At 40.3% G+C, this 15284-nt stretch overlaps 2 protein-coding genes across 4 annotated transcripts in view; one reads left to right on the top strand and one right to left on the bottom strand.

Moving 5' to 3' along the window:
• Positions 1-15284, bottom strand: part of itpr1a (inositol 1,4,5-trisphosphate receptor, type 1a) — a 516106-nt gene that overhangs the window by 328661 nt on the left and 172161 nt on the right. For all 3 annotated transcript variants that reach the window (XR_013886032.1, XR_013886033.1, XM_080184007.1), the window contains exons 6-7: positions 9798-9942; positions 3809-3879 (exon numbers count right to left, since the gene is read on the bottom strand). Coding sequence is in view for 1 of the 3 variants with exons in the window: in XM_080184007.1 (XP_080040133.1) it covers positions 3809-3879; positions 9798-9889 (163 nt within the window). In the remaining 2 variants the exon portion in view is untranslated. The remainder of the gene's footprint in view (positions 1-3808; positions 3880-9797; positions 9943-15284) is intronic.
• sumf1 (sulfatase modifying factor 1) overlaps positions 13739-15284 on the top strand; it is a 133779-nt gene continuing 132233 nt past the window's right edge. The window contains exon 1 of the mRNA XM_080184022.1: positions 13739-14493. Coding sequence (XP_080040148.1) covers positions 14209-14493 — 285 coding nt within the window. The 5' untranslated portion in view covers positions 13739-14208. The remainder of the gene's footprint in view (positions 14494-15284) is intronic.

Genomic DNA, 15284 nt, shown 5'->3' with positions numbered 1-15284 from the left:
ATTTTGCAAAAAAAAGGTTCACCATCACCTTCCTAAGGGCAACAAGCAATGGACAATAAACACTGGCCTTGCCAGCGATGCTTTTCCAACCTATATTTCAGGTGAATTAGTAAAACTAAGTTGCTTATTTCAATTGATGATACAAGTGCAACCTTTTTTTTAAATTATCACACAACTGACAGATTTAACAATGTGCAAAACACTGATAATTTATAGATCAATCTCCAATGGTATTGCATTTTTAATCTAATACCAAGCACCTAGACAAGAATAACCCAACATCTTTTCACTATGCTATTCTGCATGTCTGTACTGTTGCTTCTTTCCAGAGACACAAAGGGAGAAGAGCCAGGGCAATGGTTTTCAAACTGGGGTCGCAGAAACTTTCCAGGAGGCCAGCGAGTGCTCACAGAGCAGGACAGCCAATGGCCAGCTTGGACCACATTTCCTGGGAATTGTGCAGCAATCCAGAAGCTAAATCTTTTGGTCAATTCACAGGTTTTCAAATACTGTTTGTGGGCAACCACACAAAAAATTTTTTCAAAGTATTGTCCATAAAGGCCACGCAAATATGAAACACATTTCAGTGACATACTCTAAATGCTTCTCTGGGCACACTCCCTTCCCAAGTGTAATAGCCAGCCCACTCTGCTGTACATGTGGTAGCTATACTTGGCTCCCAACTCGTATCTAGCTGGCCTCTGGCTGTCCATGTCCAAGGGGACAACCTGCGAGTGGCTGTATAAATATTACCTACTTACAGGGAACATGGTCCAAGTGCAATACAAAGAGCACTACATCCATAGTAAATACCAGGTTTCAAAAGAAAATGTTATTACAACACTTCAATGCAGTACAATGATGACACTGTGGTGAGGGCCGGGGAGGGGTGTCGTCTGCGGCTACTACTAATCCATTGAAAAGTGGTCATTCAAAATTTGAGAACCACAGAGTTAGAGGAGGTACTGAAAACATGTTCACATGCTGTTTAAGAAAAGTATGGGGAGGTAGGAAAGAAATGAGAGAAATCAGAAATGACATTTGAAAGAACAGGTAACCAGCTTATGCAGAGGTCACCACTTATCTTAGTTACTTCAAGTGAGATGGACCTGCTTCTGACTGAAGGAGCAATCACCTTATACTCAAGATGGTTGTTGTAAACTGTTATTCACGGCCAATGTGGTCTCAGACTAATTTCAATCATCTTTCCCATTTTCATCCAGGCCACAAATTATTGTGGACTTTTATCTGCTTTTCTTTTGCCTAAGAGATGAGGAATGTACGTATGGTGTTGAAGAAGGATAAGTGAAGCAGAGGATCTATTCCTGGCCATTAATCTTCATATGTTTCCAAGTTCAAATGAACAAGTCCAGCATTGTTACCAGTATTTCAATAAAGTGGAGCTGCTGAATGTGTAGAATCTCCACAGCATATCAGAAACTCCAAAAGGGCACGATCGTAGATTTTTGATGATTCCAACATGGGGTTGTGTTGTTAACTCTAAAGACTTGGGTGAAGTACTGATTGTTGTGGGTTAGTGACAATTAGGTAAAACAAATTAGAAGGAAAACTGATGCACCATGAAACATAGAAAGCAGAAGCAGGAATAGGCCATTTGGTCCTTTGAGCCTGCTCCGCCATTCATTTTAATCATGGCTGATTTTTGAATTCAATATCCTGATACCCCTCTTTTTCCCATATTCCTTGACCCCATTATGCAACATTAATGAATTCCATGCTGTAACTGCCACAAATAAAACACCAGTCTTCAGGAAAGCCATCAAGTAAAATACTGTGCAAAGTACTGAAGAGAAGGAAATTTCACCTTAAGCTGTTTTCACTGAAGTACAGTGAATAAATTCTTCCCATGTATACTGAATCATCCCAGTAAGAATGAGATCTTTTTGCTCAAGCAGTCCCCTGAACCCCACAGTCTTTTCCACACTAACTTCTCAGCACGACATCAACATCTTCCTATAAATCACAGTATAACATTGAACTACCCAACCATTCCTATTGACATTTTACTCTCAAATCAATGTTTCTCTAAGAGTGGCACCACTATGTCACTAGCAGATGCAGCAGTACCTGCATATTAACCATAGAAGAGCACTTTGTACACTAACAGAATTCTGAATGCTGTCATACTGAATAATTGGCTATTAAAATTGGTCTTTCCAAACTGAGATTAATCAAGCAGATTATACCGTAATGGCACTGATCCGAAAGCAATTTCACCGCAGCATTGAAAAGAACACTCTCAAAGTATCTGGGAAAATATTGCAAAGAATATACTGAAGTAGGATGATAGGCCATTGTTTAATCCCCCTTAAAAGGCACTTCCACATTTGGACATAGAAAGTAGAATGGTTACAATATTTGATCCAAATGTCAAACTGTGATGTCTTTGCATTGCTGGTTAAGTTGTACCCACAGAAACACTGAAACCCACACAAAACTAATGATCAGACTGGTTTCCCGTGAATTAACAAAGGCCAGATTACCTGTCCCTTAGTTAGACCTATATTTCAATGGATCTTTCAAACTTGTTTTGATTATACTATAGAGTGCAGCCTGCAGATGGCACAGATATAAATACAATTGAATACATTTTGTAATAAGGCCCTCAATTCAATGGTAGGGAATGTTTTGGGGGTGAATCAACCATCAGTATTTACATTTAATTATGTTAGACAATCTGCTATTCTATTAGTCAATTTTTGAACTGAAGAATAATGCCAATCTATTATTAGCAAAACTGCTTCCAAGAGGAGCCCAGAAATTACTCAATACTGAATAAAGCAAATTACATTATTCACTATGCCACAAATGGTGATCCATCTAAAATAAAGTCAGTTATGTCCCTGCTGTAATGGGGAGAGGGTTGATATGGTATGTGAAGTGGAGCATTGTTCACAGTAATAGTTTGAAACTACAGTCATGAAACTAGCAGCCAAAAACTCTATCAACATCATACTCTTAAATCATAATTAAAACAAGGCACTTGCAAGCATGTTGGTGGTCCATGTGAAAATGCCAAATGCCATCTCATCCGCAAAAGAAATACATCCACACATGCATATTGGTTGAGGTTGGGAGGCAAAAATAAAAATGTATCATGAATAATTTCCCAAGTTGTTCCTCCAAAGCAAGGACTTAATGGGGAATTAGTGCTGCTACCTTCCAGTCTCCCCTTTGTTTAACCTCAAGTAATCCAGCAAGTGTACTCAGACACTGGCAACCCACTGAACCCAATGTAAAACCAAGCTAAACCAACGGTATCAAAGCCTTAAATTAATAAAACTCAGTTAACTTGCATGGGTTAAAAATACAATCACAGGGCATTAACACAGAATTTGCACTTCAGTACAGTGTTCTTGCATTCTATATGTCAGCAAGTCATCACTAATTGTAGGTTTTACACTTGTGGTATCCAACTTGGCCAAAAATAAACAAGGTAGGGTTCATCTAATACTGTTTCCAAAGGTTGACAGTCATCAGTGTTTTGCTCATCCAATTTGCTGCAGCACCAACATTCATTTTTGTTACAATTCACAAATTTGTACTATAAAAGAACTGTACAATAATGTAATCCCAGAAACATCATTCAACCAGCACAATCATTTTGAACCATTAATGATTTTGCAATCCCAACATGACAAATTCTTGAAATCAAGACCACTTAAATTAGTGACAAGCAAGTCTATCAATATTGTATCAAGATGAATTTATTGGATGTTGGACAAGTTTACAATTTAGTTAATTTTATTGTGCTAGCCAGGAATTTGCAGGCTTAGAATTCACTCACCTCTGAATTTCTTCGGTGGGTTGTTCAAGTCTCCAGCATCTGGTTGCACCACACATCGGTCATCCACGAGGCTTTCAAAGAAATACAGAAGAGATGGTTACACAAATCGCAAGGCACTATTTTTAAATCACTGATTTGCTTATTTTGCTTTTCTTTTCCTCTCTACTGCAAAGGATGTAATTCCAAACTCTACTGAAATCTGTACCAATGTACTGTAATGCACAATGGAGGAGACCAGGGCAGACTTGTATTTTGTAACTTCTATATCCACCTGTCCACTTTACATTGCGCTGCTTAATGCGTTGACTTGTTATCTCACAAAACCAGTCAGCTTAACACTAGTAGTAGAAAAATGATGGAATCTCTACTGAACAAGAGATGGAACATCTCTAATGAATAGTCAGCATGGTTGTGAAAAGAGAGAATCTTGCTTAGCCAGGTTTATTGAAATTTGCGAGGTACTACCAGAGATTAGACAATGGTAACACAGTAGGTGTAATCTATCTGGATTTTCAAAGGCCTAAAATAAGGTGTCCGTTAACAGACTAATCATTAAGATTATGGAATGTGGAGTTGGGGACAAGTGGCATTAAATGTATAGTCTGCTGGTTTAATACAGGAAGGACAGTTGGAATAAAGGGTCGTTATTCAGAGTAGCATAAGGTGAGAAGTAATTGCCACAAGGATCAATGCTGGGACTGCTACTTTTCACATGTTACATTAGCAAATTGGATTTTGGAATAAAAAACAATTTCTAAATTTGTTGATATCAAATTGACAAGCAGTGTAAATGGTGAAGAGAACTGCAATAAATTGCAGGAGGACATCAGCAAGCTTGCTGAAAGAGTAAAGTTCAACACAAACGTGAGGAAGTAGATTTTGCTAAGTAAAAATAGGGGGTCATTAATTGCTTGGAAGTTGTGAATCTGACTGAGTAGAGTCAGAGGTTTACAGCATGGAAACAGGCCCTTTGGCTCTACTTGTCCATGCTTTCCTTTTATTTTTAAAACCACCAAGCCAGTCCCAATTGGTCCATATCCCTTTATACCCATCTTACCCATTGTAACTATCTAAATTTTTTTTAAAAGACAAAATTGTTCCCACCTCCACTACTACCTTTGGCAGCTTGTTCCAGACACTCACCACCCTGTATGTGAAAAAATTGCCCCTCTAAACCCTATTGTATCTCTCCCCCTCACCTTTTATCTATGCCCTCAATTTTAGACTCCCCTACCTTTGGGAAAAGATATTGACTATCTAGCTAATCTATATCCCTCAATTTTATAAACCTCTACAAGATCACTACACTCCAGAGGAAAAGTCCCAGTCTATCCAGCCTCCTCTTATAACTCAAACCATCAAGTCCTGGAAGCATCCTAGTAAATCTTTTCTGCACTCTTTCCAGTTTAATAATATCTTTTCTATAATAGGGTGACCAGAACTATACACAGTATTCCAAATGTAGCCTTAACAAGGTATTATACAACTTCAACAAGACATCCCAACTCCTGTATTCAATGTTCTGACCAATGAAACTAAGTATGCCAGTATGCCGAATGCCTTCTTCAGCACTCTGTCCGCCTGTGACTCCATTTTCAAGCAGCTGAGCCCGTACCTCCAAATCTCTTTACTCTGTAACTCACCCCAACACCCTACCATTAACTGAATAAGTCCTGCCCTGGTTCGATCTACCAAAATGCATTACCTCACATTTATCTAAATTAAACTCCACCTTCATCAGCTCAATAGCCCAATTGATCAAGATCCCATTGCAATCCTAGATAATCTTCTTCACTGTCCATTATGCCAATAATTTTGGTGTCATCTGCAAACTTACTAACCATGCCTTCTAAATTCTCATTCAAATCACTAACACAGATGATAAATAACAGTGGACCAAACACTGATCCCAAAGGCACACCACTGGTCACAGGTGTCCAGTTTGAAAAACAATCCTCTACAAACACCCTCTGTCTTCTGTCATCAAACCAATTTTGTATCCATTTAGCTACCTCACCCTGAATCCCAAGAGATTTAACCTTATGCAACCACCTACCATGTGGTACCTTGTCAAAGGCCTTGCTAAAGTCCATGTAGACAACATCAACTGCACTGCCCTTATCTACCTTTTTGGTTACCCCTTCAAGAACTCAATCAAATTTGAGACACATGATTTTCCACTCACAGCCATGCTGGCTGTCCCTTATTAATCCTTTCCTCTCTAAATGCCTGTAGATCCTGTCTCTTAGAATACCTTCTCACAACTTACCATTACAGATGTTAAGCTCACCGGTCTGTATTTCCCACGCTTTTCCCTGCAGTCCTTAAACAAATTTGCCACCCTCCAAATTTCAGGCACCTCACCTATGGCTGTTGATGATTTAAATATCTCTGGTAGGGGACCCACAAGAGTACAGGGACAAAGGGATCTCAGTTTACAAACACACCAAGCATCATGGTTGAGCAAGGCTAGATGAGAATGACCAAATTAAGCATAAACATTGGCATGGATTGATTGAGCAGAATGACTCATCCATATTTTATGCAATTGTGAAAATTGCTTCCCAATCATGCATATTTGATTTTGGAATGGTAGTGTATTTTCTCCTTAAAAGTAATCAGAGTACCTGGAAACATTTTCCTACATTAAGAGATAGAAAAGCAAGCAATTGTAGCTGTTGTTTCTTCTTTCAGTGAGGAGAGATTTAACTGCCTTAAATAATCCAGTGATCAAAATCTGGAATTCATCCAATTAAATTTTGGTGGATATTTCCCCAAAAAAATGAAGAAAATTGGATGCAATGCTGATCTGTGGTCAACAAATACAGAACCATAAAGTCATTAATCCCCTTCCATCAGCAGGAGGGTTCTCAGAACCACTAGGTCATTGACAGGGCTATTCCAGAAATAACGTATTAAGTTTTTTTCACACTACCTTCAATAGGTCGTTGATATTTTAGGGGTGTGGGAGCAGGGGGAAAGATTGGGCACTTAAGTTTAGCAAACAGAAGAAGACTTGCAGAACTAAGATTTTTCAGTATTAAAACAAAATAGAAATGAAATCTAGGTCAGCCAAGAGGATTAGTTAACTCAAATGTAGAGATAAACATTCCTTAGTAAGTTAAAGGCATTAGGTCATGATTGTGATGGACTGGGGAAAAAAAGTTAAAGCTTTGACAGGGCAAATCAAATGACCTTTTCTCATTTCATGTTTCTATGCAAATACAGCAACTGCAAAAATTACCTTCCTCAGAGGCTCATTGCAGATAGCTTGCTTTATTACATCAACTTATTTAGAAAACTAGGTGAATGAATATATGAACATAATTACGTAGTGAAAGTAAAATACTGCAGATGTTGGAAATCAGAAATAAAAACAGCAGTGCTGGAAAAGCTCCAGCTGATCTGACAACATCTGTTGAGAGAGAAACAGAGTTAACGTCAAGTTCAATATGATGCTTCTTTGGAGCCTGGGACTTGGGTTCCAAAGAGAAGTCACATTGCATTCAAAATGTTCACTGTTTTTCTCTCTCTCTGCAGATTCTACCAGATCTACTTGATTTTCTTTTTCCCCAGCAATGCTGTTTTTATCTGAGACAATTAATGATCAATACCTTTGTGCATTAGGTGTTCTTTCCATTTAAATAAATGGAGTCATGAATAAACTTCTGGGTGGGGGTAGGAATGAAAGAGATATGTTGAATAATAGGCTATAGCAAACACAGGGAATCCAGTTCTAATCTCTGTATTCAATTTTCCAAAAAAAAAGCATTCCAGAAGATATTAGTTGACATTCAAGAAAATAATATGCAAACTAATTAAAGGCCTCCCAACATATGGATGTCAGAAGTGAAATTGTCAGAGCTTTCATGAAGGCAATCATTCTGTTTCCTGGTGTCCCCAACCCTCAAAGTCATCTACGCCCAAGACATTGCTGAATAAGCAATATATCCTATCCCTCTTCTAATATACTCCTAACTGCAAGGACAAATATAGTGTCTGCAAGTTTACAACAGCTTAATCAGCCTCTAAGGTGAACAAGCCGTCAACATTTCAAATTCATATCTTACATCAGCAGTCCTGTAATGTGTTTACTCATGAGAACGGATAAACATCTCCTACTTATATTTCCAGAAGATCCCAAGCACCTTCCCTCATCTTAAAACACTGACAAAATGATACAGTCGTACCAATCCCCATCTAGCTCAACCTTCACGTGTCAATCTAGTTAGGAAGTATTTACGAAGCAACTTGACCGGCACATCCAGTTGCAGTAACTTCATTTTATTACAGAAAGTACACTAAGAATGAAATCGAGATGATCCAAGCGGGCTAGTTAACTTAAATGTAGAGGTAAACCATTGTTAGGAAATAAGAGACATTAGATAGAGGACATGACAGACTGTCCAAAACAGTTGAAATCTTAATGGAGAGAGGTGGCCTGATTTCAGGACAGAATTTCAAAGCTGAGACAACTGAAGGTGTGGCTGTGAATTATGGATAAAGGGAATCAGATGTACTAGAGGCCAGAGTTGAAACAATGCAGATTTCTTGAAGAGTTAAAGTTATGCATTTTGCAAAAAAAAAAGGATCAAGGATAAATCAAAAGCACTGTTTGAAGGTTTGGCCTATTATCAGCCCAAGGTCACTGATATCAATGCACATTATTGTCCTAATGAAAATCAGAAACAGAGAATAAAGAGATGCCCAAAGTAAATCCACTCGGGGGAAGACTGAAAGGTGAAAATTACACACAAAGCAGGACAGAATGACAGGGTACAGTGAAAAGTATGATTTCTTGCATGTTATACAGCCAAAACATACTGCTCATAGAGTTGAAATTGGTTTTGGCTTTACTATTATGACTACTACAATGACTAATAAATATTCAAAGCAGATGCCTATGATTATGTCACAGAGTCAGAGTTTTACAGCACGGAGAGGCCCTTCAGCCCATTGCGTCGGCACTGGTCATCAAGCACCTATCAAATCTATTCCCCTTTTCCGGCACTTCGTCCACAGGCTTGTATACTGTGATGTTTCAGGTGCTCATCTAAAGGCTTCTTAAATGTTACAAAAGTTCCTGCCTCTACTACCCTTTCAGGCAATGAGTTCCAGATTCCCACCGACCTTTGGGTGAAAAGGTTTTTCCTCAATTCACCCTTAAATCTCTGCCCCCGGTATTGACCCTGCTGCCAAGAGAAAACTTCCTTCCTATACACCCTATGTCCCTCATTATTTTGTACATCTCAAATCAAGTCCCCCCCCGCCTTCTCTACTCTAAGGACGACCCCAGTCTAACCAATTGAGATGCTCCAGCCCAAGCAACTTCCTGGGTGAATCTTCCAAACCACGACCCCGTATTTAGCATCTCCTCCCCCCTTCCCGCGCGCAATGGGAGCTGACTCTCTGATCTAATCTGGATTCAGCTCCTTTTTTTTGGGGGGGGGGGAAAATACGGGAACATAGTTTCCCTGCTAATAGCAAAGCTTAGCAGAGAAAACGACTTAAAATGGGTATAAAACTACTGGCAGCAACCCTTCAGTTCATTTGTAACGTAAACGTCATGATTAGATCTCTTCACGTTTAACTGAAACTCAAGAGCCACGCCGAGCAAATGTTTAGCAAGGTCCTGAGTACAGCCCCTTCCCCATGTGCAGCACCGAAAGACGTGAGCACTGGAAGTGAGCTCAAGCTTTAATAGGCTAGCTCCGCTTAAAAAAAATATTGTCCGTGTTTCGTTTTAGAAAAATTCACTCCATATAAACCGCCGCATTTGGCCAATTGGATAGAAGTTCTCTTTACTATTGTAAAATTATACCGTAACTAATTGTTATATAAATTGGGCCAGTAAGTGAATCAAGTGGTGGTATCACGTTAATAGATGTTTTTTTCAAGAAAGCCAGACCTGACTTTAAGAGACCAAGAGTGCCATAAGAGAGTCTAGATTCTAGAAAACGGCCCCGGAATATGTTCAGTTTATGCTCACCCTAAAGTACTGATGAATCCATTGACAGATCCCTCGGAGTACAAGGAGACTATATCCCCAATGTGAAGAAAACTCGACATCTTGTCAGACATCTCTCATCCCTTTCTCTCGGCTGCCAAGTCAAGCAAAAAAGATATCTCCAGCTCTGCGAAGAGAAAGATGTTTTTTTGGGGGGGGAAGTTCACATATCAGAAGAAAATAATATTAATATTACAAAATGATGCACTTATGCCACAGAAAAATATCAACGCCGTTAAAACATATTCCAGGAGAGTTCCGCAAACTGAGCGAGTTTAATCGTGAATCGTCATAAAGGCAATTTAACAAAACCAATTCCAAACATAGACCTTCAAACTCAGCACGATGGAAGTGCGGAGGAGCTACATTGTACACAGTGACCGCTACACAGATTGACTTGCGATACAGGCATCAGCTTAGTGAGAGCCAGAGCCACAAGTTACAGCAGAACCCCGCACGATACAAAGAAATCCTGGTTTCAAACGTAAGGTTGTGCATTCATTTTTAGCCCAGCCTCTCTTTAACAGAAATACTCCAGATCCACAATCTGCTTGGAAGTTTGCGAGTTCAGGAAGTTTGCAGGAAAAAAAATGAATGAAAACAACAGCGGGTTTATTGCTCATATTGGGTGCTGTCTTGGATCATGCTGCCCTGCTCCACTTTGAAGTTGAGTTAAAACAATACAGGGATGTATTAAAATCACTGACCTTAAGAGGAGAGCAGAAAGCTGTTAGCAGTCCGAGCAGACAGCCGTGTGAAAGTAATATCTAGGTAGTGCAAAGGAAGCCCATGGTTGCTCGTCTTTGACCCTTTTCAGTGAGCCAGTTCCCGTTAGATAACACTGCTCTCTGCCAGCCCCTCTCCAGCAGTAAGCAGCAGCTGTTGCAGCTCCTCCGCCTATCAGTCCGCCGTGCACTTTGGAAGTTGTAGTTCCAGCCTCCTATTCGCACTGAGCTCGGAGGCGGCGCGGGGACTACAACACCCAGCGTGCCCCGAGAGAGCCTCGCAGGCTCCTCCCCCTCCCCCGGGGCAGGCTAACCAAGCCCCGCCCCCTCGTGGCCATTGTGACGTCAACGGACAAACATTCTTTAGCCTCTGAATGGCTTAGCCACCCGTCCATCACTGCTCCCGCCCCGCCCCTTTCGAACGCTTAAAAAGTTTCCGCCAGGGATCGAACTTTCACCAGTGACAATTAGGCGCTGGGTTTTACTCCTTTGTTTTCATATTCCATCTTAAATTTAATACAAACTTAAAAACTTTTTATCAAACTAAACATTTCAGTAGTTGACATTGTCCTTTGTGTATTCTGCTATAACATTGCTTGGCTTGTGTCGGAATATTCAGGGTCCCCACTCCAACATCGTAATTTTTCTAGGGCAATGTTCATTTCATTAGATTTATAAAATTATTTGTTCTAATTGCATCAAGTTGTATCCTTATGGTACTTTCTGTTGGTGTAGGATCCTGGGACCAGTAGGTTTTACACCTTACATTTGGATCCAAAAGTTTCTGTCCAGCAGCATGGTTATTAGAAAGTGCTCCCTACTTTAGAAATAAATTCTGAAAGTGGAAAAGCACGTGAGAGCCTTAATATAATGGTATATATCATTCAGGACTCAGATTAAAACATAATCATATCAGTCACTGTTTTGAGGGATGGGGGCTCGGGATATGGTATCCAGGCAACAATATTTTTTGACAGAAAATACCAGAAAAATCTCAGCAAGTCTGACAGCATCTGTGGAGAGAGAACAGAGCCAAAGTTTGGAGTCTGGATGACTCTTCCTCAAAGCTCAGAAGAAGGATCATCCAGACTTAAACAACTCTGCTCTCTTGCATTTTCTATTTTTGTTTCAGATTCCATCATCCGCATTGATTTTGCTTTTGTTTTGATGAAAACCCATGGTTGAGTCTCCAGAATAAAGTATTGAGTCTCTACATAAGTAGAATTAAGTGAAAGGAATTTCAACTCTTGGGGATTCTGTTAATGAACAACAATTGGTGGTCAATCATCAACAGGCGTCTTACAGCAGGTACTGCAGTCTCAGCTGCTGTGCTGCTTGGGATAACTCGATTCTGATTCTGGATATGCTATCTCTGTGCCACCATTTCTTTCTCCGGGAGACCTATTTACCTCTCCACCAAGGAGGATGGTCACCAGTTGGTCAATGGAATTGATCAATGGACTTAAGTCTTGTTATCCATGCCAGGTGAGTGAATGGAAATTCACTCCAGTGAGAATTGGTTCCACCACTGGGATGTGTCAACACAAGCACCAACTCCAGAACCCAGCCCTGAATATCAAGTTCTCATATCCAGCATTTTGACATCACGAAGCTATTGTTTTAATTGATTGAAGGATGTATTGAAAGATCTAATTGTGATACACCAGTCTCCTCGACGCCACAGATATCCAAGCCCAATTATAGCAAATAGGTTTTCTTCCCAATATCTGCTTAATTCAGGTCCTCATGCAAGAGGCACTAGGAAAAGGACTTGCCTGTCATGGGACCAACTGATGCTTCAGGGACAAGTTGTTGTGTCTTTCTTTCCTGCAGCAGTTTCTCCTTTGTTCCACCATTTACGTCATGACTCAGCACTGGATGGCACTTATGGACTTAAAAAACCCATCAAGTGCCAAGGATATCTGAATGACGATGGGCATCTGGACATAAGCCATTTCTGCCACAAGCAAGGCTTTGGTACGTTCATGAATAAAGAGCCCCCTTCTTTTCTCAGCACTGCTGTGAGGAATTGCATCAGTCTAAACTTGGTTCACATTGGTACCTGGTTGATATCAACAATTTCATCAAATTTTCCTTTTATCTTGCAATTAGTACTTTCAAAACCTTCTCTTGAACCATAAAAGAATATAAAACCAGACTTTGTGTAGCTGGCACTATATCTCATTGTTCAACTCAATTGTCCATGACATCAAAAAAGTGTTACTGAGTCTAACAAGAGAACAAAGTAATCTGTGAAAAAGGTTGCTGTAATGTGCTTTACCCAGTTAATCTATGGTACATTTTTGCATATTTTGCCTTGTCATGTGAATTTGAAAAAAGTGTCCACTAGATCAGTGGTACTACTCCCACCTTGATTGCAGAAGGCTTGGGTTTATGTCCCACTCTAGCCAGCCCTGGTAAGCAGACACGGGTGTTGGTTCTGACTTGACAGCCAATGCGGGCTTTTCTATCTTAAAGGGCAGGTAGCCTTTGTAGCTATTGTTACAGCAGAGGTAAGGTAAGGCACTTTGAAGATAAAACCACGAAGAACGTGACAGGAATCTCTTTCAGTTACATATCCCTCGTAAGTACCTCAGGTATGGGGTTTGACTTTAGACCTGCCTTCAGACAGAACACAATGGAGGGACTTTTCTGAAGCTTTACACTAACTAAAACTATATGTTTATTGATAGAATAAAAATAAGTACATGCGTTCTGAGAAGTCAGATTACATTGTCTTTTCATTTTTACATCACAAATTCTGAGATAAACTCAATCTCCAAAACTTCCTTTTATCATGAATCAGAATTTTGAGAATATTTAATTTAAAAAATTAATTTTGTTGCCAGTCTAAACCAATTTCTGTGGCACAGTAATGTGTTCTAAATTTATTTGCACATTATGTAAAGTCTAAGAACAATGTAATTGAAAAAAAGATTAAAATGGTAACTCGCTGTAATTATTGCTTATTAAATTATTGCATTCAAATGTTGATACGTTTAAAATACGAGTAGCAGCAGTTAAGAATAGCCTGGTTTATTTTTTTAAAAACTTGAAACACAAATTTCCTTACTCAGAAAGAAAATTACAATAATATTAGATGCGATATAGATCCTATTAAATGCCAATATTTACCAAGGTGAACCAATAACACATATCCGAGCACCAAAAAAAAACTAACCTTTAACAAAAGAGCAAAATTAACACAGCAGTAGCCAGAAAGATATCAAAGCAGCAGGTTCTCCACCGCTCACAGAGAAGTCCTCCAACGCTGTGGGGCTATGATTGGATGCAAACTGTACCCGGTAACCTACTTGTTCCACCTTGCTGCTCGTCGTCAAAATGCAAACTAAGCAGTTTGATTCGCCGATTTATGTCACATGACAGCCGGCGACCGGAAGAGAAGCTGATGTCGGCCATGTTTGATGTTTATTTCAGATAAAGCTACGGGCTTTTGCTTTCATAAGAACCCGCAAAGCAGTAAAAATAGTAGCATGAAAGGAGTGGGAAACGCTGGAGGATGACTGTGAAAGGGCGGGCTGTGCCTGCGGAATCTCGGACGATTTGGGGCTTCAATCGACCCAAGAGAAAACGGTGGCGATCGAACTGGCAGGGGGCGGGTGGGGATGATGCCAGTCAGCTGATCGGTCACATGATCGGCGGCCAAGATGGCGCTACCCAGTGTGAGACGTTTGGGTGGGAAAGAATTTGCTTTTTATTTCTATCCGGCGCTGGTTGTCTTCTTGGCTGGGGTTAATCCAACATTTGTGACAGGTCACTCGCCGGAAGACACCGGCTGCGGTTGCACCAATCGCCGGGATACTGCTGGCCATCTCCCCGAGACTCCCAATGATAGCGTTTCATTAGCGAAACGGGCAGCAGCCAAATACTCTAAGGAGGCCAATGAAATCGCAGAGGACTATAGGCCACATCTGGAAAGACGCACTAATCAGGTAGACTATTTATCAAGCTTAGATAGGAAATAGAAGCAGACCGTTCGGCCCTTCCATTAAATTAGATTATGGCTGATCTACTTGTAAATTTTTTTTATTCATTCGTGGGACATGGGCGTTGCTGGCTGATCAGCATTTATTGCCCATCCCTAGTTGCCTGAGGGCAGTTGAGAATCAACCAAATTGTGCCTCTGGGCTCACAAGTACCTGCGTGTATGGTACCATACCATGCAGATTCCCTTCACTGAAGGATAGTAGTGAATCAGATGGATTTTTCTGACAGTTGACAATGGTTCACCACACGCCATATTTCCACCTAAACCTGATAGCCTTTCACCTCCTTGCTTATTGAGGATCCAACTAGCTCTGTTTAAAATATTTGTGCTTCTGCTTCCACTGCCTTTCAAGGAAGTGTTCCAAAGACTCTACACCCTCTTAAATGGGTGCCTTTTTTAACATTGAGCTAACTATGTACCTGTTACTTTTTGTTAAAAAAGCTTGCATCGTAAGATGCTTTGGTGTAGGCCATTCAGCCTATTTGATCCTCCTTTGCTAATCAAGATCGTGTTGATCTGGTAGAGGTTCCAACTTCACCGTTCTGTCTTTTTCTCACCACCTCCTATCAAAAGAAATGCATCAGGAAGGGGAAAAGTTACTTGGAAACTTGTTCCATGAGGCAGTCACACACCATAGGCTAGTGCAGCTAGTCACAGACTGTGATCTTGGTAATGTGCTAAGTCAGGGACCTCAGGGTAGTGAGGGAGGAGAAATGGGTAAATGGTTGAGTATTT

Source organism: Carcharhinus amblyrhynchos, chromosome 3, assembly GCF_965287045.1.
Source record: "Carcharhinus amblyrhynchos chromosome 3, sCarAmb.v2.hapA, whole genome shotgun sequence".
Taxonomy (NCBI): Eukaryota; Metazoa; Chordata; class Chondrichthyes; order Carcharhiniformes; family Carcharhinidae; genus Carcharhinus; species Carcharhinus amblyrhynchos.
This window is presented reverse-complemented; position numbering and strand designations above follow the sequence as displayed.